Source organism: Psittacula echo (genome assembly GCF_963264785.1).
Source record: "Psittacula echo genome assembly, chromosome: 10".
In the NCBI taxonomy this organism is placed as follows: domain Eukaryota; kingdom Metazoa; phylum Chordata; class Aves; order Psittaciformes; family Psittacidae; genus Psittacula; species Psittacula echo.
Genome location: NC_137741.1, coordinates 13,032,055 through 13,058,662, shown reverse-complemented (window position 1 = coordinate 13,058,662; position 26,608 = coordinate 13,032,055). Strand labels below are relative to the sequence as shown.

Below are 26,608 nucleotides of genomic sequence, written 5' to 3'. Positions count from 1 at the left end.
GTGATATTCAACCAAAAATATAATCCTTATCAGCTGTGTCCATATTATGAGAAACTGAAACTCAAAGAAAATAAAGAAACCACCTTTTTTCACTTTAGGATTGTTTTGTTCACAGGATATTTGGTTTAATTATAAAGATGGGGGAAAAGCCTTATTCAATCAAAGCCATGTAGAGGAGCTTCATTTTTGCAATAACCTTCAAAAATGGATTATACAGAAATAGAGAGCATTGCAAATTCCAAAGAATTATAAAAAACACACAGAGAATAACTTCCTGAAGTACTAAAGCTGAAAAAGGTAATACTTCAGAGAAATTACCCAGAAATCAAGAACTACGCAAAAATAGCAACAAACTCAATTTAACCAACAAAACCTAGACCGCCTAGAAAAACTTCTATCCATCACTCATTCAGTGCCTCCTACTGGGCACAGAGAAGATAAAGTTTTGAGACAACTAAACTGTAATTTCTAGGTCCAAATTTCTTCTCCACCCTCTAAGTTACACATGGTATATTTGAGCACTGATAAATACCAGAAATGAAAATACTTTGTCACACTAATAACATTATCTAGACAGGTAGTTTGTGTTATTTAAGGATGTGTTAGGAAAAGCACACTGTCCTGACTGAGACAACAAAAGGATAAAGAAACAGCACCGTATACAAGAAAACCTATGTTAGGAATAGAGATGCATGTAAAATATATTCCTAAGACACAGAAAACAAAGATTATCCAAACAAATAATGTCATGATTTAATATAAGTTTTTAAACACTTTAGTGCAATTCCCCACTTAAGTAAAAGTCTAGCCTAATTGATACTTATGAGACAGTATTCCAGTTTCTTTTTTATTTAGTTACCTGCCCTGAATTATACTATGACTTGATACTGTGAGAAATACCTACAATTTACAACTACCTTTTAGAACACGAATTTTCTACCTTTGCAATGAAGCAGAAAAATTTAATTCATCTGATATAAATTGGAACTTTATCCTGGCCAGAAGAGCTAAAGGAGTAGCCAGATGATTAAAAGTACATACTTCTTTTCAAAAATCATAGAATCACAGAATGAAATGTCACTGTCTAATTCAAGTATGCCATCACAGTAGCCTGAGAGATGTATTTTCCATAAAAAACACTGCAAAACTTCCACTTCTTTAAGAATAAAACTTCTTTTCTGCATTGCTAATTGCACACATTCTTAAAGAGATTTGATTTATGGTGTCTTTTTTTATGTCTGAATTGCTATACATGAATTTACATGTATTAAGGCATGTATTTTCAAACCCATTTGTGCTTAGTGATTATTTTGTACCTGCTCCTGAAATGACAATGCACGTTCCCAGCTTGAATTTTAAAAAACCCATGGCCATATTAAACAAATGAAGTGTTCCTCTCTGAACCGTTTCTAAAAGTTTGAGTTCTACAGCAAACTACTTCTGCAAACGGAATTCTCCAGTGTGTTTCATTCAGAAGTAAGAAAACAAGCCTAATACTATTTTGTAGAGAGAGAATAAAGGTTTAATTATACAAACTAAATGCAGATCCTTGTTAAATCAGGTAATTTACACCTGTGTTGAAAACTGAACCTTAAACACTAATTCCTCAAATTAGGCATGCTTGCTGAATCTCTTAACCATTTACTCCAGCGCCCTAGTATCCAAGTTCATCCCTGAACTGATGTTTCCCACTTCTTTGTACAATATTTCATAGCAGCACTAACAGGGAGGATATTCTTAGAAACGGAATTCACAGAATCATAGAATTCTAAAAACTTTGAGTACAAAACTGGAGTTACTTTGGTTCATCTATCATAGAACTTCATTTAGTGATTTTTCAATCAACCAAGGCAAGTTAGATGGTTCCCATTAGAACTACATCATAAGAAAGGAGAGAGCACACGGCTGTACTACAAACTGCCACCTTCTAAACAATATTCTACTTTTAAGGAGGAAACTGATTTTGAAAAAATATAAAACATCACAGAAAACAGCATGCCCCAAGTAATGGGGGCTGGGGGGAGGGAGGGGGGAAGGGGTAGTCTTCAGGCTCTTCAAATGAAAATGTGAGGTAATTTCTCCAAATCACCATTGATGTATCAGAGTATGCCGGAAAAAATCCCAAACACGTTACAGATGTGAGCTCAGCCAATCATCTTAAAACTTCACCATAAGACTTCTATTACCATTTTACATCGGTGATACTAACTACGTTAATACTCCTTTTACAGTATTGGAAACAAGAAGTTCATAAACCAAGTAATAAATACGGCTGGCTATGTAGGTAACTGTTTTCCCTTTATTTACACATGGATATTTTCAGTTTCAGAAAGGCAGAGACTAGAAATAATACACTGATCCTGACTAAAGAAAGTAACTGGGAAATCCTGGGGAAAATCCCCATCCTCTCATTTTAAAGAGACTTGAAAAGTCCCACCCAATTAAGTACCCACACAGAAGATTTGGAAATTTTAGAGATAAGCCAGCTAGTATCTGGGATGTAAACCCACAAACAGCTTCTGAAAGGCTGAGTAACATCTGCGCAGAGGCAATGACTACAAAAGTCAATTCTCCGCACTTGTACAATGAAAAGGAATCAATCTCCTTTATCACTGGCCTTGAATTCTGATCAATGTATATTAGTGTAATAATAGGCATCTAATAAATTTGAAGTCCCAAGGCCAAAAATAACTTCTTTCTGAAGCAAACAAAGGAGTGACAGAGACAACTACCTCCACCTCAAACCCTCTTTCCAGTCTCTTTCTAGATCTTTTCTATTAAGTAGCTGCAGAGCATGTGCCTGCTGCTGTGCTGTGAGTTTCTGCAAGCAGCAATGGTATGAAATCATCTTGATTCTTGTTAGTCCCACTGCTGTCCACAGGCATATAAGTAGCAACAATGAACACTGACAAGTCTGGGCAGTTTTCCTTCTGGTACTATTCAGGAAACCTCAAGCAACAGCAAGCACCTGTCTGCATACAAACCCCAAAGAATCAGGAGTGTTTGCTTCACATTTGGAAGATTATTTAGAAATGTAGTTTTTCTTGCATGACAACTCAGATTTTACAGATTATAATACCTAAAGTTGCTTTAAAACTGATACAGAATGTTTCATTGCATTCTCTCCTTTCCTCAAAAACATTTTTTTACAGTGTAACCCAGCAGTGGTCAAGAGCAAACTTGGAGGCATTTTTAGCTAGAATAATGTATTATGACTTTAGCTTCAGTAATATTATAAGGTTCAATTTTTAAATACAAAAAAACCCCCTTCTATTCCAGTGGCAAGACTAAACACATTTTTAAGATCTCATAATGAACTCTTGAAAATTAAAGCAAAGAACATTCCAGAAGCACTAGAGAATTTAGAAGTGGTTTTCTTCAGAAAGAATTACTACACTTAAGATTCCTTTTATAGTCTTAAGAAGCTACAGTCTGAAAAATAGAAAAAAAATATAGCTACTGAAATAGCAATTTAAATTCTTCAATACAGATTAAAAAAGCACCCAATTTAAAAAGATTTTATAAGGAAACTATTAGCCACTTGAAGTATTCTTCCTCCTCCAAAAAACATAGCTGGGTCAACAACATCTGTGTTCTACCTGTGACCTAGGACATGTCATATTTTTTCCTCTCCAGTGATATGTTGGTATTTATTTGAAAATAAGGTAATGAATCATTTATTTCTTTTCCAATAAAGTTTGTCAAGTCAAATCCCCTGGAATGGAATCACACATAAAACTGCAGAAATGGTAAGGCAAATAGGGTAAAGGAAATTTATCAGATTATCATCAGAATACACTTCTAATTTCATTTGATGCTAGTTCATTAGCTGTGCATCATGTTATGCTACATTGCTCAATAAGCAATACAAATTACTCAGCCTGCTTGTTGGCAGCACACATAGCAAAAAGCAGTACTGCAAAGGGACTAAGGCCATTACAGCAAAAATAGAGTCAAGAAAATGGTTTCATTTTCCAGCACTGAAGAGGCCTAAACAACAGATTAACTACTGTCTTTAGCCCAAAGAAACAACTTGAACATATTTAATTTTTTTAACAATTTAACTATTCATAAAACACGAAATTGGGTAGGAAATAAATATAGATACAATAACATCAGATAAACTCAACAGTTCACAGAGAAAAAATGTCATTCAGCAACAAAATCTATTCAATTATATACCTTTTCCTGATTAATGCTGGATTACTAAACTAGTTAAAAATGCAACGTTACTTTATTGGGGTTATAAGATGGCAGTTAGTGATAAAAACTGTAAGTGTTCCAAAGCTGGAGACAAAGGTTTGAGTTTTCTTTGTTTCATTCACTATTTCAAGCTAATTTCAGTGACAATCTTGAGAAAGACTGCCCTCCTGTGTTCACTGATCATAGCATGCTGAGAGGAGACAGTCCCTGCAGCTGGAATCACTTCAAGCTGGCTATTTAATTTTTTAATAATCACATTACTGATTCAGAGAGTGAAATTAGCCCACCAAATGTTTGCACAGAAATAAAAGGCTGGTGCAACAGCAGGACTGCTTCTAAGCCTTTCACATAAGGTGGTAATGCTTGCTAGTTGGCATCAGTCCTAAAAAGCCATTCTGGGCATTTAAAATGGCATCGTTGCTTGCAGCTGCTCTTTACTCTTAACAGAGGCTGCTTATTAAAAGCTCCTAAATTGTTCGATGAAGTCCTAAAGGAATAAAATGCTTGTCAGACACCTTGCAATGAGGTTAGCTACACTACTTCATACCAGCTCTTCACGCTAACTGCAGGTGTATGGCACTCCTCTTCAGAACAGTACAAAAAATCCTGAAGTATGAATCTGCAATCACCTACATTTCCCATGTCATATTGTTAACATGTCAAAAAATCTGTTAGTGCTTTATAAATAATTAAAACATGAAAGAACACTGAATGGGAAAACAAGCATTTGAGAAATGGAAAACCCAAGGTACACAGCAGTCTGTCATGTAGGAAGTCAGTTCATAGTGAGCTGGCAACAGGAGTGACTTCTAGATTCCTGCTTTTTATAACATCACTTGGTAAGTTAAAGAAACAAATGCTCTTAATTTGATAGAACACTTGATACTCACATTGCTACATTCAGGAAATGGTCTAGCTTCCTATAAGCATTACACTGAAGCACTACAGTGGTAAGGGAAAACCTTTGCTTTTAACAGTATTCAACAAAACACAAAAACACTTAAACAGTCATTCAAGCAGCTGTATAAAAAATCTGGGGTTTGTATGCTAGCAAACACAAAGCTATTGTGCCACTTGAGAATAAAAAGCAAGTATACATGTCAATTTTAAGATGCATGTTATACTGAACTCAAGCGTGTGCACATGCATGAGTGCACAAGCAACATGACTAGAGATAAATTTTATTACAATTAACAAAAAAGTATCACTTTATGATCCTTCAATTATTTATTCAGAAAAAACACAGCACTGAACCAAGTTTAAAAAAAACCAAAACAACATAACATTACTCACTTATAAAAGTACCTAAACATGCTTGTAATTAAGCAAGTACCTAAACCAGTGTTTTCAGAAACATGTTCCTTTGTTTCCACATTGGCGTTTCCTTAATTACTTAGAAATAATAATCAATACCCAGTATGGGAATCCTAGGCCTTTCATCTGTGCAGGATAGCATCATATAAAAACACTACTTCTTCTTGCCCATTTACAGTACGTTTTTATACTACCTTTAACAACAGTTATCTTTACTGCACCCTCCCACCTTTCTCTGTATATATATATATATATATATAAAAAGGCATTTTGTCTTCAATTATAGGACAGCAACAAGAAAAATAATGTGTGTGCATCTGGAAGGCACACACTTGCTCAATCTTTACTTATGAGCCCAGATTACTTTTTCCTCATATATTGCCTTCTAATTTTTCCTTTGTCACTTTGGGGATCAACCACTAAGTTCTTTTTATTGTCTTCAACGACAAAAATATCAGAACAAGTGTTACAAAATGATGCTTTTTGTGTATTTGTACTTTGCCTGGTTTAAACAAATAAATGTCTAAAAAACCAAGTCTGTGTGTGTATATACATATACACATATATGTGTGTGTATATATATATATATATATATGGAGAAACTCTTGCATAGGAGCAAGTGAATCAAACGTCCCCACTTCTTGCATTCCCCAGAATACAGACTTACCTGTGAGACTTACTTAGAAGTCATTTTGATTTAGACAAAATATTCTTAAGATATAATCATAAGCAAAATAATTTAAAACTTGCCCACAATAATCTCCCTTTAACACTGTTTCAATTTAAGTTATTGTTTTCCCTCCTGGTAAAGAAGGAACATTTTTTCATTCATGAAATGACATAATAAATTCTGCTTCCCATCGATTTTATTAACAAAAAAAATTTTGAAAATAAAAATTGTTTATGTTAACATTTATTTTTCTATTTGTGTGCCTCTACAGTTTGTTACATGATACCTAACACTACTTTGCAATCACAAGAACCTACATACAACATCCTAATTAAATCAACTAACATTTCGTGACTGGACCGTTTACAGTTTTCCTTTTTGTAAGAGAAATTAAGCACTAGTAATAAGAGCTATGATAACTAAACTAGAGATCAATGAATTTAACGCTACAGCCAGGGTTCACTTCCTGTCAAATATAACACATATGGAACAGATGCCTGCATGGCAGCAGGAACTTCCAGTACCATCAGTGTTCCCTGAACTACAAGGGAGGGCATCTCAGCAAATACCTAAGCTTCCATAACAATAAACTAAAGAAGTTAAACACACCTGGATAGCCAGATGGGTGTCTATATCAAGCTCCTTCTCTGGTATATTTTTGTCACAGTAAGGAAGGACAAACCTTTAAGGAGAGTGGCGCAATTACAGCAGCTGGCTATTTGGATAGCACTGGATTATGCAAACACAGGTCAGTATTAATTACAGCGTCACTAAGAACATGCAATGATACATCAGTCAAGCAGCCTTTGGAAGTTATATTCCAAGTACTGATTCTCTTTTTAAAGCCACAGGAGGACAGTGCTTTCAAAACAGGGCATAGACTTGTGTCCAAGATCTATGATACAACATTTTCTTTCCAATGGATATTAAGGAGGTTTCAAAAGAGGAGCACAAAATGTGCCCAAGATGTCTTTGAACTGAAAGCTCTCAACTGCTTTTAAGATACAGATTTAGGTGACACATGTAATTGTCATGTTTAATGTTTGAAAGCACAGAGTACTTCTATGTTTGGAATTTAAGCATGATTTTGAAATACCTCATTAGAATTTACAAATCAGGTAACACTATTTTTGTCAAGATAATAAGGCATCAGACCACCTGCAAGACCAGTGAAGCCAGTACAGAAGTGCATATGGCCCTTAAAAAGGATAGAGTGATACAGAGAAGGCTAGCACTCCAGTAGCACATGTAGCTGGACCATTTGCAATACAAGGCTCTCACTCCCAGGACACTCAGACCTGATGACCACAAGGTAGTTCAAATTCAGCAACTGCAGACCATGCAAAATGCCTGTGACACGATACAGAAAAATAAAGCATTCCTGAAGCAGTGCATCAGACACATGATTTATTTCTGAATCAGTATTTCAACACTTTTCCCAAATCAAGCCTCAAGATACTTTCATGGGCCCATTCCAATGACTATCATGTTTTTCATTCAGCAGTTTCAACTAAATTTAAATGGCACTCGGAACCCAAGCGCGTGTACCTAATCTAGTGTATCTCATATTATCTGCTGCTCCAGCAACTAAATTCTCCTCCTGCAAGGTCTCTATTCATTCAAAGTAGTATAAAGTAGAACCTCATAGTACCAGTTAACAAGTGTAGAGTCTGCTGGCACAGGACCTCTAACATAAGTGCAGGGGAAAAATAAGTGGAAATAAGACAGTACTCTCTCCTCAGAAGGCATTTTGTTCACATACTCCACCTTAGTTTTCTGAGTGGAAAAATCCATAGTGCTTCTAAATTACAAATTCTACAAACCAGGTGCTTTTGCCTGACAAGAATTTTACTCTTTTCATAGAATAGTCTAACAAATAATTTTTAAAAGAAGATTTATTAAGACTTCATTATGGTTGGTCTCCAAGAAATTTTAATTTGTTTTAAATCATATTTCCTCTCAAGGACTACAAAAATTGTAATACAGAGCTTATAAAGAAGAAAAATTGTCAACTAAAACAGCTATGTGGAAGGAGGCAGTACTTTGTGTTTGCCATATTACATGAAAATTACACGCTGCTTAAAGCATTTTGACAAATACTTTTGACGAAACATTTCAGCTGCAAACTTGCAATACAAATTAACTAATGCAAAGCAGTTTGTCTCTCCTAACTTCCCAGAACTCAGAATAATACAAGAAAATAACTTTCCAAAGCTTGCCAGAATGGCTATGCATATTAGACAGGGACATAGTATCACTCTTCTGCTGGATGCTCTTGAGTTCTGTTTGTGTAACAGCTTTGTAGTTCAAATATAGTATGCTTCATTATCTTCTCCCCTCACAATATCTAAACTACAAGCTTCTCAGATTTTTAACAATTAAAAGATTAGTACTTTATAGAAATACTAATTGAACACAAGGAATAAGGGGTGAAATCTTCCCATTTTCAGTGAAACAACTTATATATCAAGCCATGTCTTTGATCATTAAACCTTTGTATAAGCACGTATAAAGACCAAAAAGGCTGCTTACTAGGACCAAGCAGATTCTTCCTTGTAAGAAACAACCTATAATTAATAGGAAAAAAAAAAACAACAAACCCTGAAGAAACAAAATATGAAAACCTCCTATACCAGGAGTTTTAAAGTGGAAATAGCAGTTACAATGAACTGTGTATTCCTCATGGCAATAATTTAATCATACAGACTGAAACTACAGAGTTTTCAGAAAAGCTTCCTTAATTTACCAGATAATCTACAAGCAATTTCATAGAATCATAGAATAGTTTTTGAATAGAACAGAACAGAATTTCCTTATATGGCTGGAAAGAAATCACTGCTGTATGCTTGTAAGCTGGAAGATAAATGGCTTTTGAAACAGAAGTCACTGCTAGTAACTGGAATAGTAGGTATCTTGCATCACCACTGTTACAGATTCCTTTTGTATCATAGAATGGATTAGGTTGAAAGGGACCTTAAAGATCATCTAATTCCAACCGCCCCGCCACAGGCAGGGACACCTTCCACTAGCGCAGGTTGCTCTAAGCCTCGTCCAACCTGGTCTTGAACACTGTCAGGGATTTGGGGCAGCCACAGCTTCTCTGGGCAACCTGTGCCAGCGCCTCACAACTCTCACAGTAAAGAATGTCCTTACAACATCTAATCTCAATCTACTCTCTTTCAGTTTAAAGCCATTACTCCTTGTCCTATCGCTACTTACCTTTTTTTAAATGCATTGCATTTTCTTTTGAGTGTGATAAATCATCATCACATCAGTAAAAGTGTTCATTGAATTTTTATAAATTGCAGCTTCAGAGGGAAATTGGAGAAACAAATGAACAAGAAAGTATTTAGGGCTTTTAGTTTTAAGTGTTCTTTAAAATTACATCAGATTAAAAAAAACACATATACTTGAGCTTGTATGTTTTAGGTAAAAATGAAAGCCCGTTTTGTCAATATATAAAGAGACTAAACAATGATCTGGTAAAAAGACATGAAATCAAAGGTAGTCCGGCTAAGGACTCCAATTTAATTCTGATTTTAAAATTCCAATGAATTCTTCTAAACATGATAAATGTTATGTCACCATTTAGCACTTTGCTATTACTCAAGTAATATACTTTTCATTATGGAAAAGCTAGACCCCACTGAAGAGCAGCCTTCGGCAGAAGAGACTACTCTCAACTTTTTGGTAGAATCAATTGGTTACAAAAATGTTTCCTGAAATGTGCTCCAACTCTTAACATTAAAGACAATATAAATTCTCACAGTATATTTTTGATCTGCAGGAGGCAGCTCCAGAAGTGTTTATTACTCAGCAAGGACAAAGACAACATCCTTTCACTTTTACTGCAGTGCTTTACAGAGTTCTATTTTTCCCTAACTCTTAATCACTTTTTGAAGTAATGAGACCAGATACTTAATACATTTTGATACTGAAAATGGTCAACTTGGGCATCACACTAGAGTAAGGTACAGTTGAGAATTTTAAAATATTAAGCTTCCAAATAAATCTAATTAACTACTTATGTTCTGAATGCCAAGCACATGCTAAAAGCAACCAAGTTAACTGCCTAGATTACAAAATCCAGACAGAGTTGAAGAGCTGACAGAGCACACCTATTGGTAATTTACTATGTATTTACATTTCTAAAAATCAGACAATAGACATGAAAATAATAAAAATATTCTCTTTTCCTGTAATTTGTAGTCTTATTCAATGAAAAAGTAAAGAATCAAATAATTTTTAAAGTTTACACTTTCTTGAGTTTTAAACACCACTTCTGATATTAAAAAGACAAACAACGGAAAAAGCCAGTAAAGAATACTATTTGTACTCTAGAGCAAAGCAGCTCAGAATCTGGCACAAAAGAGCAGAACTCAATGATTAGGACAACTTACCACTTTGAAACTTGTCCATGGAGAAAGTGCAAAATTTGCCACAGTCATAAAAGAAATAATTTTTAGTACCATAGTTCAAGCAGATCATAAATAAAACTACAATTATCTGCTCACTACAGAAGTTGTATTACAGAATTTCCACTGTTGGGAAAGTATTATAAATAACCCATGCAATTTATAAAATAAGAGACCTTACTGCTGCCTTTGGCAATTCCTAGCAGCAATGCTTACCTGGCAATATTCTAACCTGAAGATAACAGGCTAATGTAATCCCTAGTTTTCTCGTAGTTATACATTTTTTTTCCCCCCTCAATTCAAAGTTCACAAAAATCACAGTTTAATTAGAGTGCCTTCATTTTTTGACACACAACATGCCTCAAAACATTCATAGATTTATTTTTCTTATAATTAATCAGATAAAAAAAAATAAATCAGTGTATTTTGGATGATATAAGGATTCCATTTCTAGGAAATTAAACGCTAGTTATATCTTACCCAGAACATTTCCTGCAGGTACTTCTTCAAGATCTTCAAGTTCTCTTCCCATAAGCAAGTAGAGATTCTCCAATGTACAGGCAGTCATATGAGGTACTAATGGCAGATCATCTGTGGCAGAAGACTGGGATGACAGCTATATACAGAGTAAAACAACCAGTGTTGAATATCTATCACTTAATAATGACAAAAACAATTTTCCTCAAAACCTCTTTGCATTCCAAAGCTAAGAAATACATTCTAAAGCATTTTCATTACAAAAGTATTAAAAAACACATACTGTATTTTTTTCCCCTTCCAAAAATGAAGTCTTGTGGCAAAAAAGCGAATGCTACAAAGAAAATAAAAAATAATGCTTTCTTTGATAATTTAGGTGTCTACTACCCCTAGTTCACTTTTCATTGTCACTGATAAAACAAATGGTTCAAAATAAATTCATAAGTAATGAACTTCTATGGTCACAATCTCAAAACATTTAATATCATTTCTTTCAACACTGTTACACACCCCTTCCTGTTCCCCAAAGTACTGTTTTTTCCTTCGCAAGTTTTCTTTGAATCAAAGTATGCACATACTGGATTTATTGTTAGCTAATACAACAGTGAACTGTTTTGGAAGAGTTAGGGTTTACAAGGAGTTTGCAGGCACAATTAGCTATTACCACAATCGTTTTGATATTTTTTGGAATTTCTTACTTCTTTTTATTTTATTTCCTTGTCACCACTTACCTTATGCAAAGACTCAGCAGGATCATATTTTGGTCCTAAAACAAAGATCTTTTGCCCTTTTCTCACCACACCACTGAACACTCTAGCAAAAGCAATGAAAGACTCCTTGTTGTCTGCTTCCTGTTTCACTGCCTTTGAAGTCACACTCTCTGCTTGACCAGTGAGCTGTTGCTCTTCACCTAATCAAAGTTAGAAAAATATAGGAAGTATAAAACCAGTTTCTGCCTCATCATCTTAAGAAAAAGAAAAATCCATTAGATATTACCATATCACATCTGGCGACACCTTAAAAGACAGCAAGAAACATAGAATCATAAAATCATTTAGGTTGGGAAAAAAAAAAACAACTTAGTCCACCACTAAACCATGTCCCTAAGTGCCACACCTTTTAAATACCTCAGAGGATGGTGACTCAACAGTTTCCCTGGGCAGACTGTTCCAACGCTTGACAACCCTTTTGGTGAAGAAAGCTTTCCTAATATCTAATGTAAACCTCCCCTGGTGCAACCATTAGCTCCTCTTGTCCTATTGCTTGTGACTTGGCAGAAGAGACCAAACCCCATCAGTGTACCTCGTAAGTCAGTCTTGTTGCTCATACTCTGCTTTCGTACCAATTTGTTATTAGCCTGCTTGTTTTTTAAATATTTTTTGTTTGTTGTTTTTTTTTTTTTATAATTAAACAGTTACTCTCATAAAAGCTTAGAGGAATTAAAGGTTATACTGGAATAAAGCATGCTAGTAAAATGTCCATAGGAAGGTTCTAGCAGCAAGCTAAACAAACCTGAATCTTTCTACCCCATACACAAGGTCAAAAGGCAATCAGTGACCCTTCTACTTAAGACTGAATATGACTTCGTATTTCAGCAGAGCAGCTCCTTCAAGCATTATCTATCTTCATTGACTCTAAGTACTGAGACCAAGCACATTCCCAAGCTATAGGAAAAGGTGTCCATGGAATGTTAGAGCATTTATGAATTACAAGCTTTCTTACAAATCCCTCCTCACTTGCCATTCATTTCCATCTATTGAACTGTTTGGACTGTCATATGGATACTTCTTTGTAAGGTACTCAGCTCGTTTACAGTGCTTAGATACTACCATGAAATGTCCTCTGATAAAAACAGATAGCCGAATATTACATGCCTTTTGTATCACCAGTGTTCCCAGTTACTTCAGATGGATTTTCATCCAGGGTTTTTTCCGACAGCTCCTTTCCTTGATTTGCTGCCAATTTTTCTGCATGCCTTCGTTTTGCAAGTTCACGCCGATGAGCTATTTCTTCTTGAGTTAAAGGCCTACATTGTATTTTAGAACATTAGTATTTGGAAATGTAATTTATTTTAAAATAAATTAAATCACAATAATTAGAATACTATATTTGGTATAAGTAAAGATTCATGCAGAATGCCTTTTGCCCCCATGATACTATAGTATCATATCACAGTATTTTAGCTCAGCTAATATTAGCGAACTCTTCCTCTGCCATGATTAGGAAGAGGCCACCATGTTAAACTTCTATTTCCTTTTTTAAAATCAATCAAGTTTCACCCACTGATGTGTGAATGATCACTTTTTCAGAAAAGATCCAAGCCAATTTCGAAAACTTTTTTCCGCCATGTCCAGTATGCTATCCTGACTTAGAATGACAGCTAAGACTAAGAATACAGCGTACTAATCTAAGCTTATCTATACCAAGATAGTTACAAAAAAATACCAAGCATTTCTTCAAAATACACAGGGATAAAATACTGCCATTTTAAATTACTTGTGGTATCTTTGTTATTTTAAAGTACTCTTTATGACATATTTTCAAATGAAGGGAAAAGCCTTTGCAGGCTACCTTTCCATAGCTATTAACTTTGTTAAGGACAAAAGATTAAAAATTGAGACAACAACAAAAAATAATTTTAATATTTGATGCAATTCCTATCCAAAGTGAGTTACACATACATGAAATGTAAGAGCACTGCCTGAAATCCTGTTTTTTTCTCATATCACAAAAACTGTGATATGAGATTATCTTCTAAAGTCCAAACAAGGAAACTGATTTCACATCTTCTCTTTCCAATGCCTCCACCATTTCCGTTAATTTCCCATATGAAAGAGCTGAACTTGTGTTCCTGCTATAATCATCACAGATACTCTGAAGAATAATCTATTCTGTTTAGTAATTCAATCTGTGCTGTCAGATGCCTATATTAAAAAAAAATCTGTATCACTGCGGCTTAAAAGCACAAAAAATAATGAAGTTATGAATATAATTTTTTTTCATGAAACTACAATGCTTCCAATTTTTGCTTGCTTGTTTGGTGTGGAAGCACTATAAATATATATTGCTTTCCAGCATTAATGAATAATTTCTTTTCAAAATAATAATCAATGCATTTCTTTACATTATATGAATATTCTAAATGGAGTTCTACCTCGAGAGAAGAAACAGAAGAATTCTCTCTATAATAAAACATGCATTTGTACAACACAACTGGACAAACTAATTACAACGTCTTAGATCTTGACTTCAACTCAAGAAAATGAACGCAATCCTACAGCAAAATCCCATCTACATGATGTGTCCTTACTTGGACAAGTTACTTCCACTCTTTAATTTCCACACTTAGAAAAACAGTTCAAAATTTCCTGAATAGTAGTACTAGTAATGATAAGAGGAAGAAAACAGAACAGGCATATAAATAGAAAAAAAAACTGAATCATATGCCCATATCAACTATTCCACACTCCCCAAAAGGGAAGCAAACACTATTTAAAGGTCAAAGTTTTTATGTGTAGCTAGTAGAGATACTTACTGGACTTACTCTACCCTTAACTGGATTAACTGGGAGCAGAAAGATTTAAAAAGATTATGTGGCTGAGACCAACTCACTGCCCTTAAGATATTTTTATACCACAATTTGGATACTTTTCTGGATACAACACATTCTGCAAGAGATTTAATTTAAAATGCTTATTGAGACATTTGATTATCTAAAGTTTCTTCTTAGCACTTGAGGAAATCACCTTCAACATAGTTATCATGCTCACCTTGAGCCAAAATGTTCAACTCAAAAGAGTAAGAAAGCTATGCATAAATAAAAAAAACCTCTAAAAATAAGAGAGGCCCCCAGAATAAAATGTCACCATTTGAAGCACAGGCTTTCAGAACTCAGAACCTGGGATAGATACATTACATATCATGGAAAAGGCAAAATTGCCACTATAAACTTCTCAACTTTTTTTTTTTTTTTTTTTTTAAATAATCTCTTAAAGAATCTTTGTGACAGAATTAAGAATATGTAACTCTGAAATTTGGGGCAGTGCTGTATTTCTGTTTGGTTTGTTTATTTTACGACAGAAGAGAGTAAGGCTTAACAATACAAAATGCAAAGCAGATGGTGGAGAAGAAAACTTTATGATGATTTTTTTTTCCTGAGGGCAGCTGTTCAAAGCTATTTAAGGGTTTGGAATGTCTGAAAAATTCCCAGAGGAGAAAGATTGATAGGGAAGTACAGATGAGACAGTCAAGTGTGTCATAAATGCAGTTTATATATGATTGCATACTATACACATGAGGACATATGTATGCATTCCAACACGTTTTATTGTCCAAAAATACTTTTCATTTATGTAAATAATCCTGAGAGTAAAAGAAAAAGTTTGCTTGCTTTCTTTCCCTTTTACAGTATTTTTAAAACTATCACTATATATAGGTGTCAGCCCTAATATGTCAAAGGTACCTTAAAATTCTAAACGCAGCGGTATAAATTGCAATATATATAAGCACAGTTAATTATATTCTCAATTTGATAAGAGGCAGCTTGAATGGGGGTGAGACTTTAGCTAGTAGATACGACCTAGACTTCCATCCTGGTTTCTGTCAGAATCAATTTCTATAAAATGAGACACTCCTGATAGTATCATTAGAAACTACAAAAAGATAATGTTGTCAAATCTTTATACAGAATTGTAGCACACTCAAGATCACAGAACAAGATTAATGCATGTAAGGCACTGGATCTACAAAAAAAAAAAAAAACAAAAAACAACCCAGTTTTAAATTACACCCTGATTTATTCAGTTCCTCCTGTTGGCAAAACCAATCAGAAGGGAAATCAATTTTGAACAAATGCTGCCCAAATGAGAAGAAAGATTCTTTCCTTTTCTTCCCTGCCATATTTCTTTCCTTCCCTTTTCTCACTCTGTAAAAAAGGTTCTACTGCCTCATAATATTGGGAGAACAAAAATGGGACCAGCAGTCACACAGAAAACAGTAAATGAAAATTCTGAAGCAGAAAGAAAGAGAGATTCCCTGCTTCCAGAAAAACACACCCAGACACCACACATGTGAACCAAGCACAAGCAATAGAGCTGACATAGAAGGAGAACCACATTATGACTAACTCATCTTAACCTCAACTATGTGGTAAACAAATGCTATGGTAATAATAATGAGGAAAAGAGTATAATATAAATACTATTAGCATCATGATGATGAAATGCATCAGATTCCAGGTCAGTAAGCAAGCTACTGCTGACTACTTCTTCATTCCCACATTCCCCAGGATAACTCATTTAGTTCAAACTGAACTACAACTAAACTTCTTCATGCAATCAACTCTCCAAATACAACAGCTTTTCATTATTAAAGAGTTATATTTATTTTTTTTTAACCTTTAATCTGCAGACCATTTTAAAAAGGAAACACCACAGTCAGAACATCAACTCATTTCCAAAAGACTGATATTACCATCAACAAGTGTCTGTGATAGATCTTCCATACCATGAACAATGTTTGTCAAGTGGCTGAGAATACTCTCTGTATTTTTACCAGTTTAAATTCATGGACATGTGCTTGACTTCATGAAACTAAGGTGGTAATTTCTGTTAACATTTTTAAATCCAAGTAATTTATGGAGAATCCCCTGGATTACTTTTCATGGCTCTGCTCTTCAGTATTAAGTTCTAGTTAAATCCTTGGCTGCTGTTCTTCTCACCATCTGGCACTCAAAGACTTTCGACAACAGCATCCCTAAGGACAACTCTCGCAAGTGGTGCATGTTTGCTACAAGTCAGACCAGAGTATGTCCAGTGGTCTTCCAAATCTTTCTGAAGCTCATTAATTTCTGGATTAAACTGCTATGTCTATGGACCTCTTTTCATCCACAAATTTCTGTACACCTACTAAGATTATATCCTATCTTTTCTACTGCAACTGAAAGCACTAGGCAATTCACAGTACAAATTATCATGTATATACAAAATGAACAACTGAAAATTATTCAAATCAGGATTTACAGAAAATTTCATACAACAGTCTTACAGAGCTCCCGCAAAGGGGAATACTCGATAACTGTTTCTTATTATATTATATAGTGATTGCCATTCATTCTAAAATACATAATGAAACTAATATTCAGTTATTCATATGAATATTCATATGAACGTGTCATATACTGCCTTGCAAAAACTCTTGACTAACACACTGACGTTTGATTTATCTCACATACTAGATGTGCAGTAAAGAAGCAAAACTCTTCCAGAATGCTACAAGTTCTTCTCTCTTAAGCTTACAATTGCACGAATTACGCTAGAGATCCAGATTTCATACATTATTACTATATATTCCACTAACTACACTTTAGAACAAACTATTAATGCAAAGGAAAGATGATGGGTTCAGATCACACTGAATTCACTGAAAGTCATGCTGCCTTTAAACATAAAAATTAATTTACTTGCAAGAAGACAGTAATTTCTTTAAGATGTTGGAGCTTTATGCATGTTCTCTTCTTTTGGTGATGACAGTGCAATGTCTTTTTAGCTAAACATTAGGTAAAAATCACATAACTGACATTTTTTCCAATACAGTTTTAGGAAACAGCAGAAAGGAAATAGATGAAGTATACTACAGTCTGTTGGTTTAGACATCACAAAACAAAGAAACAGTTATCACAGAATCGTACACTGGTTTGGGTTGGAAAGGACCTTAAAATAATCTAATTCCAACACCCCTGCCACAGGCAGGGACTCATGGTCACACTAGACCATATCATAATTTCCTGCAGAATTCTATGGGAAAAAATCCATGTGTCAGGGTGACACCTAAGTAAAAAAAAAGGAAATCCTGATATAGAGCTGACTGAGAAGAAAGAAGTACCTGCCCATTTATCTAGAGGAAAATGGTAAGGCAATTTACAGATTTTATATCCCCTTGTGCAGTCATTAATAACTTTAGACGTAAACGCCAAACTTGCTTTTACTTACACACCTACTGTAATTGTTTAAACCCAGCCACGCAGCTCATTCACTCACCCCCCCTCCCCTTCTTCCCTCCCCCCCAGCTCCCAGAGGGATGCAGAGGAGAATTGGAAGAAAGTAACTCCCATGGGTTGAGATAAGAACAGTCCAGTAACTAAGGTATAACACAAACCACTGCTGCTACCACCAATAATAATAATGATAAGGGAAACAACAAGGGAAGAGAATACAATACCTAATTCCAACCCTAACTATTCTATGATTCTATGATTCTAATACCACCCGCCAACTGATAATATTGTGCCTGACCGAGCAGTGAGTCAGCCCTTCCAGGTTACTCCCAATTACATCCCAGGCATGACGTGCTGTGGTATGGAATACCTCTTTGGCTAGTTCAGGTCAGGTGTCCTGTCTGTGCTTCCTCCCGGCTTCCCCTCCTCCCTGGCAGAGCATGAGGCTCAGAAAGTCCTTGGTCAGAGTAAACATTACTGAGCAGTAACTAAAAACATCAGTGTTATCAGTGCTGTTCCCAGGCCGGAAGTCAAAACCACAGCACTGCACCAGCTACTAAGAAGGAGAAAAAAAATGGCTGCTACTGCTGAACCCAGGACACCTACACTCAACCATTCTGTTTGAGATGGCTGTTCAATGTAAAACACTGGTAGAAAGGCAAGAAAGAAATAGCATATACTGAATGAACACCTAATTCTGCACACAGCGATACTTAATAAATAAGCATAGGCATCATCAAATTACCAAGGCCTCATTACATAACTCCAAAAGAGGCCAGTATTGCCCTCATTTCCCACTGGGTTTGGTTTTAGGTATTTAAATATCTAAAGCGAAGGAGATCACACTACACTCTCTTATCAGGGAGCATTGTAGACATTGCAGTAGACATTGTCTGTCTACTCTGTCCAACCACCAACTTTCAGAAAATTTACACTTTTATCTGATTTGGTTGGAATTGGCAAATTATTTCAGACGTTCTGACAGAAGAAACTGGAAAACAAAACAGGTTTGCACAACTCTTGTTTCTTTAGAAAACCTGATAAAAACTCAGGGGCATACAGGTACCATATAAAAGTCAAATTTCAAATCTTTCCAAAGACAGACCTAATATAAGCTGCCAACCTGTTGTAACACAACCATAAATTATTTTCCCATGTATTCCAGTGTTGTAACAGCTGACAAACTTTGTCATTTAAAGAGTAAATGCAAAAACATATCAGGTTTAGTATAGAATCTATTAAATTTTAAAGTCACCTTCTTAGGAGATACTGGTTGCCAGCAGCAGTCTTAAAGGAGGTTGTTTTAATTAAAAGTCCAAACTTTGTTATCATTTACTGTTCACCCTGGACTTAGAATAGCTTTTTGCTTTTCCCAGCCTACGCTTAAGAAGTATTATAAGCAGATGGCAGAAATAAGGTAAACTATAAAAACTGCAAAGTCAATTTGCAGCTTTTAAGTAATGTACTAAAAGGTAACATTACCTGAAAGATGACGACAGAGCATGGATCTACTTTTTTTCGGTCCCCCTCTGGAAGTATAAGTCTTGCCCCCTCCCAAAAAAAAAAAAAAACCAAAAAACCAAAACAAAAACACAATCTTGAGAAACATCTCAGATTTAACATGCTTAAAACCAGTCGTCCCTCCAAAAGGATGCATAACCCAGCAGACAAGTCCAGCAGTCAAATATCAGAACATTTATGGCTTCTCAAAAGTAACATGTATATGGAACATATATATTAATGTTCTTCAACATGTAAACATGAAAACCCCTGTTAATTGACACAGTGTATGCATTCTTTGTTCCTCCCTATGTTCAGGCATTCTTATGGAGCATCCTCATGGAATGATGGTTTAAATATGTCACAGATTCCACACAACCATCACTCAATTCTGTTAAGCACAATCTTCATTGTGTAACTGCAAATAGCATTCAATGGCAAATATAATTCAAAACATGCTTAGGAACCACATTTACATAATACTGTGTTTTTAAAACAGTTACATTTTGCTTCATGGACACAGCTTTCCTTCCTCGTTAAAACTAACCTTTTCTGATTTAATCAAGAACTGCTTCCTTCTAGAATATTAATGATTAAAATATCAAGAAGTACACATTTAGCTATAATTGCTATTTTTTAAAAAAATATGGAATCCAACTGTGACTTCAAAACAAAATTGTTACTACTACCTCATCAGCAAAATTACATGGTGCTGATAATGACTTCTTATCTCAAAGAAGAAGTCCTGTGATTTCATTTTAATAGTAGCCAATTAGTAAATTATTTAATAATTTAATATTAAGGCCAGCAAGAAACACTTTACACTCAGCTATGGAGCAAGACACTGCAATGTTCAATTTCCCGGATAAACAGAGAGAAAAAACACATATTGTCCACAGTCATCACTAATATGCCTCCAAGTCTCCTAGAAAGAATTCCAGGACAGTCTTCTCCTTTTATAGACAAGACTCTCATGCAATATAATCTCAGAATCTAACTCATCTAAATTTTATTTGGATTTTTGGACCAGCTCTGCATTATGGACTATCAGTCAACTGCAATCCTCCATTCAATTTAGTAAACAGCTTGAGATTTTTCAAACCAGACTATCAGAATTACAGATTTGTTACACAGTAAGCATTAGGGTACATAAACGCAATCATATTTGCGTTCTGAAAACCAATAAAATTGACAGCAGCACTTTCTTTATCTAGAGTGAAAATACAACCAGTAAATAACAATGCCTAAGTTATGTACTGAGTGCATCATTCACTAAAATGGTCACACAAATGGTCATACACATATCATGAACCACAATACATGGCAAATTTCTTCAAAATACTCTTTTGTTCATTTGAGGAACTTTTTCTCTCTTTTAAAGGAATAAAAGTTTAACACATGACATATAACCACACACATAAAACAGTTCCCTTCTTGAAGGGGGATGACTAAGATGAAAAGAAAAAACACACCACTAGTGTATATATCTAGGAATCTAGACAAAGAACGAACGGCACTGCTGTGCTGCACCAGGACCTGAGCAAGAACTTCTGTTTCAGATAGATTTAAGGACAGATCTCAAAGCAAAATCTAGTGCACCATCTAGTGTCCGGTCAATCCATAAGTGCAACACATCTTTTCCTTGAACTCAGACTTCGGGCAAGAAAGACTTTTTGTGGAAGAGTCGTAGATAAGAATGATATGAAAAAACCAAAATAAATCTAGGAAGTGTGTGAAGAACCTAAGATAGTAGTAAAGCTTTCAAATATTCCTACATCCACAGTATTTTCTGCACAAAAATTTACACTCAGAATCAGTCTGACTAATAAGTATTTTCAATATTACTTCACTGTAGATTGACAATCCCAAAAGAACATGAAATGGTCAGTTAATACAAAAATTGACTATTGAAAATGCTCCAGAGACTTAGAGGGATGCAAGGTTAAGATCAAACCCATTCTTATAAACTCATCAAAAAACAACACTTCCTCTGTAAAAAAGCAGATGGCTTCAGCTGAAAGCAGTGCAGTCAAGTGAAATGAAATCAAGACAGATTTATCCCTCAAAGAAAGATGATCATTAAACAATAAAAAGCTGTTTCAAAAAGATATAAGTGTATTAATACTTTTCAGTTCACTGAAAAAAGTCAAGGTTTTGACTGCTTTAATGAACCTATTTTATTTTGCACTTGCAATGGACTGGATGATCACTTAGTTATTATGCCAATTGTAATAGGAAGTGTTTCTTGGAGTTGTTATGATCATGCCAACACAACCTCAATGAAAAACTAAGAAAGCATTACAACTCAATCATATTTTGGACCAAACATCCAGAAACTGCATACAATGTATGCATTAGGATGATATATTTGAAAAAAAATACTATTCTCCAACAAATATGTTGTTTGCTCAACAACAAATATGCTAATTCTAATAAGATGAAAAAATCGTCTCATACAGAAAATCTCTACTTGCTGAAAAGATTTTATTTTATCTCAAGAATTCATGAATTATTTTCTCAGGACTGAAACAACCTATGCACACTTGCAACATAACTTTTTTTCCTTAAAGTATCTAATGTAGATCAGAAAGTTAAATGTTACACTTTCTTACCTTGGTTTATTGTGTGGTAATGCCTTTGCATCAACAGCAAACATTTTGGAAACAAAGACAATAACCGGGGCTGTTCCTTCACTACTGCATTTCATAAAAGCTGAAGAAACATAAAAGGAAGTAATTTGCACAATTTTTTCCCAGAAGTATAAACAAAACTATGGCTTTCCATGAAATTTATAGGAATTACTGTTTATTTCCTATTTTGAAGGACAATATGCTGAGGACAAGAGGAAAAGTAGAAAATTGCTGCCCAGTGTTTACATAACACTGCCCATATCTTTAAGTCTGTTTCACAATAAAACTAGCAAAATCATAAAAATAGAACTCTTGATAACAAACTACAAATACTCCAACTAAACATATTGGTTTGATACCTAAAGTTGAGTTCATCAGCTCGTTCAGATTAGAATGAAAAACAGAGAACAGCTTAGCGTGAAGACCAAGCTAATTATTCAGTAGTACCTCAACATATTCTCTCTCTTTCAAACTAAAGGAGGAAGCCCTGCAAACATCCAGATGCTCATGTCTTCAAAAAAATCCTAGCAACCTCACTGCAAGAATGGATACTGCTGAAAGGATGAAAGAGCTACACAAAACTCATTCAATACTAAGGAAATACCCATAAACTATTTTTTTCATCCAACTTGAAACATATTATCAAATTTAAAACAGACACAATGCCATTCAAATCTTCTAATAGCATAGAAAATAAAGCACCTTCTCCTACTTCCTCTTCCATCCTGTACATCAAAGTTATTTTCATTACTGCCTAGCACGAATTTTTATTTGCCATAGCAAAGTTAAATCACTGAATACAGTCTTTCCAGACCCATTATAATTTTATAGCACAGGACTTGGTCATTATCAAACTTCCTATTGCTTACTTTTGCATACAGACATTCCAAAGTTCAACATAACACTGAATACACTACTAAACCCTTCTTGAAGAGGAACTCTAAGTTAAAGCTGGAGACTCTGCCAGAACTGGACATAAAATTCTTATCTCAATGAAGTTGTATAAGTTTTACCATTGACTTCAAAGTATCCAGATTTCATATCTTCATTTAACACTCTGGGTAACAAAACCTATTTATTGCCCTGGAAGTCTTTTAGCTCTTGTTTTCATTTGTTAATCTTTTATCATTCTGGAATATACAAATTAATTAAGAAATCAAGTTATACCTTCAGCTATTGAAATGTTGAAATTCTTAATGACAATGTTTGTAGTAACAGCTAAGCTACATCTTACTAACTTATTTTCAGTACACAAACTACTTAGCCATAAATTCAACAAAAAAGGCTTTTTATTTTAAATTATCAAAAACTGAATCTAGTTAATCAATATAGTTGTAAAAATTAAATCCAAATTCCAACCTCTCCTGGCTAAAAATTAATTATTTTAATACAGAAGCTGGTAGAATATTGAATTCTCAATTACATAACAACTTCTACACTTAGAACTAAAGCCAAGTATTATTCTCATATTCTTCAAAAAGCTCAGAGTCTTAGACCTTACATCACCTGCAGCTTGAGTTGTCTAAAATCCATGAATATATGGGATTGCAAAAAATATATGAGCATAAAAATAAGACATAATACTATCACAGTTCATTGACCAACATCAACAAAGTTATGACAAATAAAATAATTATAAACCTAAGCACCGATTACTACACATCTTATGATCCACAGACAAACAAAACCACCAAGACAGAAGCAACCTTCATGTTAATGGGAAAACACCTACTCACCACTCTTCAGTTCCTGAGTTTCTGGTGGCAAAGAATCAAACGTTCTAGCCCCAACACACATCAGCTTTTCCACTCTCTCTGCAGTGATGTCAAGAGGACTGGGAAGTTTATTACACACCATGGCTAAAACACACTGCTAAGGATATACATTTATATCTTTATATTTCCTTACTGAATGCTAATGAAAGAAAGACAAATGCTTTCAATGTTCATTTCTTTAAATCAACCTCATGCAGTAACTGTCAGTAACAAAAGACAAGACAAAATCCATCTCTCTCTGTTACAGTGCGTGAAGCTCCCTTCCAAGTCAATAATTTCTGGCATTTACCTAAGGGCGGAAGGGATAGTTAAGTAGGGGTGGCTGGTCCTATGTGCAACTGGGAAACTACGAATAGCACAATTGGGGCAAAATTTGTAGAACTAATTAGGATTTATACATCAATAATATGTGCATTGCTACTATAACATAGTATAATATAAACAATGAGAAGACTGCCTATACTGTGGACAAACAGCAAAGGCTGATCTTGGATTAAGAATGCATATGCCTAAAACGTAACACCAGATACTTACAGAAGTTCATGGGCAAAAGACCTAAGATACTATTATAAAAAGGAGATTGGCTTATCCTTCAGGAAAAACACTAAAATTTGTATATAAAATTACATAATGAAAGTGTATTGTTAAACTACCTCAAGTTTCATAACTTTCCAAAAAAAAAAAAAAAAAAAAAGGCTGTGCATAAAAGCATGAAGTTGGTAGAAATATAACACTAATTGTAGATATAAAAAAAGAAAACAGTCCAGCTAGCATAGGCACAGATGTGAAAAACTGTACCAATTCACACACTGAAATATGCGAATGCTCTCTTTGAAGTCCTGGAATTAACAATAGCACAAAACCTAGTATTTTCTTTAAGGATACAGAGGACTGCATCAGATATTGGTAGCCACTGGCTACAAATGGCATTAAGATGAACTTTAGGGTCTGCATGCCGTGACTCCCGTGCACCAATTTTCAGTCCCAAAGAGGTGACTATCTTTTCAATTTTTTCTTTGTCTCTGTAAAGAAAACAACAGATTAAAAAAACCCAACCCCACAGCAGCAATACATAACAAGCATGGAAAGAGATCCCATGAAAACTTTATAGATCATCTCACCTTTTCATAACAGCTTCATATAGACTCCATATGTTGTCCAGCACCAACTGCACAAACAAAGGTTTCTTTCCTTTTGACTGGTAGAACATAAACATACAGCTAATTATCAGCAACTCCTCACTTTTAGAATAGGCTTAAGACTGCACTTTAACTGACCATTATCTAAAGGAGCATGTAAAAACCTTTACTCAAAATCGCGGCAACCATCCATTTCTACTTCAACAGCCTGTATTACAAGAATGGTAAAAGGCACAAAATAAACATGACATTTAAAAGTGAAGGACAAGGGTTTCAATTTCAGAAAAAGCCTGATATATACAGAACATGTCTACCTTGAGCTTGGTTATCACCCTTTTCATAGCTATTAATCCTCACCCATGAAAAAATATCATTATGAAAATCAGCATTATGAAAATAGGGAAACTCCCTTTCCTCTTAACCTTTACTGGTAGAATCGCTTAATGCAAGAGAAATGTACTTTTCAGGTTTTGGTACAGCATTCAGTGGGATTTCATTAAGGCCCAAAAGATTTTCTAAATCCTAAATCCTAATCTAAACGAATATCCTAAATCCTTAGCTGTTGAAGGACTCTTCTAATAAGACAGATTCTGCACTGTCAGTCTTCCATTCATCTTGCGTGTTTCACTCTATGCTGAATCCCTGAAGCTGGAATGTCACTTATTTCGTGAAGACAAACATTTAAGAGCACCTTCAAATGAGGTTTCCTCCACCTAGCTTTTCAGCGGTCAGTTTTGGAATGTTCTCTTCTCCAAGGGCTGATGCAAGGCTACACTAGGTACTTTATACCTCCATTTATGTCAGCTGAAAAGGTACTGAGGTCAATTTTCAGAACAGACAATGAGGAATATAATAATAATAAAAATTAGAAACCAGGTAATATTTCTGATAACCTTCCTACCTGATCACCTTTCATTATCTTCTTTGCTTTAGTATTTAGATAATAATCTCCCCATAAAGTCTTCAGAAGTACTGCAGGCTTGATTCCAATCTTTTGGCTGTACAGTTTGGCAAAATGCTCAATGCTGAAAGGAAACAAAATGAATCTTAATAAAAGTGTAATGCTGTTTACATGCGCTTATCAGCCTAAGCAACAGACAGCTTATGTGAAAATTACATATAAATCTCAAATCCTTGGTTTATACCCATTTTCCCATTTTCACTTTAGCTCACATTGCTTAACATTTACACCTGCAAAAACATTTAGTCATAACAGCTCAAAAATGTCTGCAGTATTTGTATGTTTTTGTTTTGTTTCAAGTCAGCTTCAAGGTTGAACTTGTTTATTTGAAATAAATATTTGTGTCCTACCCTCCCCCCCCGTAAAAACTCAAAAGCATAACACAAAAGTTCTAAATATTTATGTGATTATTCAAATTCATTCTATGAAAGATATCCCACAACACATTTAACTATGGTCTGTGACCAGAATGATACAAGTTAAAAACCAACTATGCCTTGGAGCCACATCTGAGCCATCAGATGGTGGTA

At 34.8% G+C, this 26,608-nt stretch overlaps 1 protein-coding gene across 1 annotated transcript in view; it reads right to left on the bottom strand.

Moving 5' to 3' along the window:
* The window catches only part of EFL1 (elongation factor like GTPase 1), a 76,829-nt gene that overhangs the window by 41,382 nt on the left and 8,839 nt on the right, over positions 1-26,608 (bottom strand). The window contains exons 8-15 of the mRNA XM_080626559.1: positions 26,019-26,142; positions 25,100-25,176; positions 24,864-25,000; positions 23,940-24,062; positions 22,186-22,285; positions 12,954-13,105; positions 11,811-11,989; positions 11,083-11,218 (exon numbers count right to left, since the gene is read on the bottom strand). Coding sequence (XP_080482685.1) covers positions 11,083-11,218; positions 11,811-11,989; positions 12,954-13,105; positions 22,186-22,285; positions 23,940-24,062; positions 24,864-25,000; positions 25,100-25,176; positions 26,019-26,142 — 1,028 coding nt within the window. The remainder of the gene's footprint in view (positions 1-11,082; positions 11,219-11,810; positions 11,990-12,953; positions 13,106-22,185; positions 22,286-23,939; positions 24,063-24,863; positions 25,001-25,099; positions 25,177-26,018; positions 26,143-26,608) is intronic.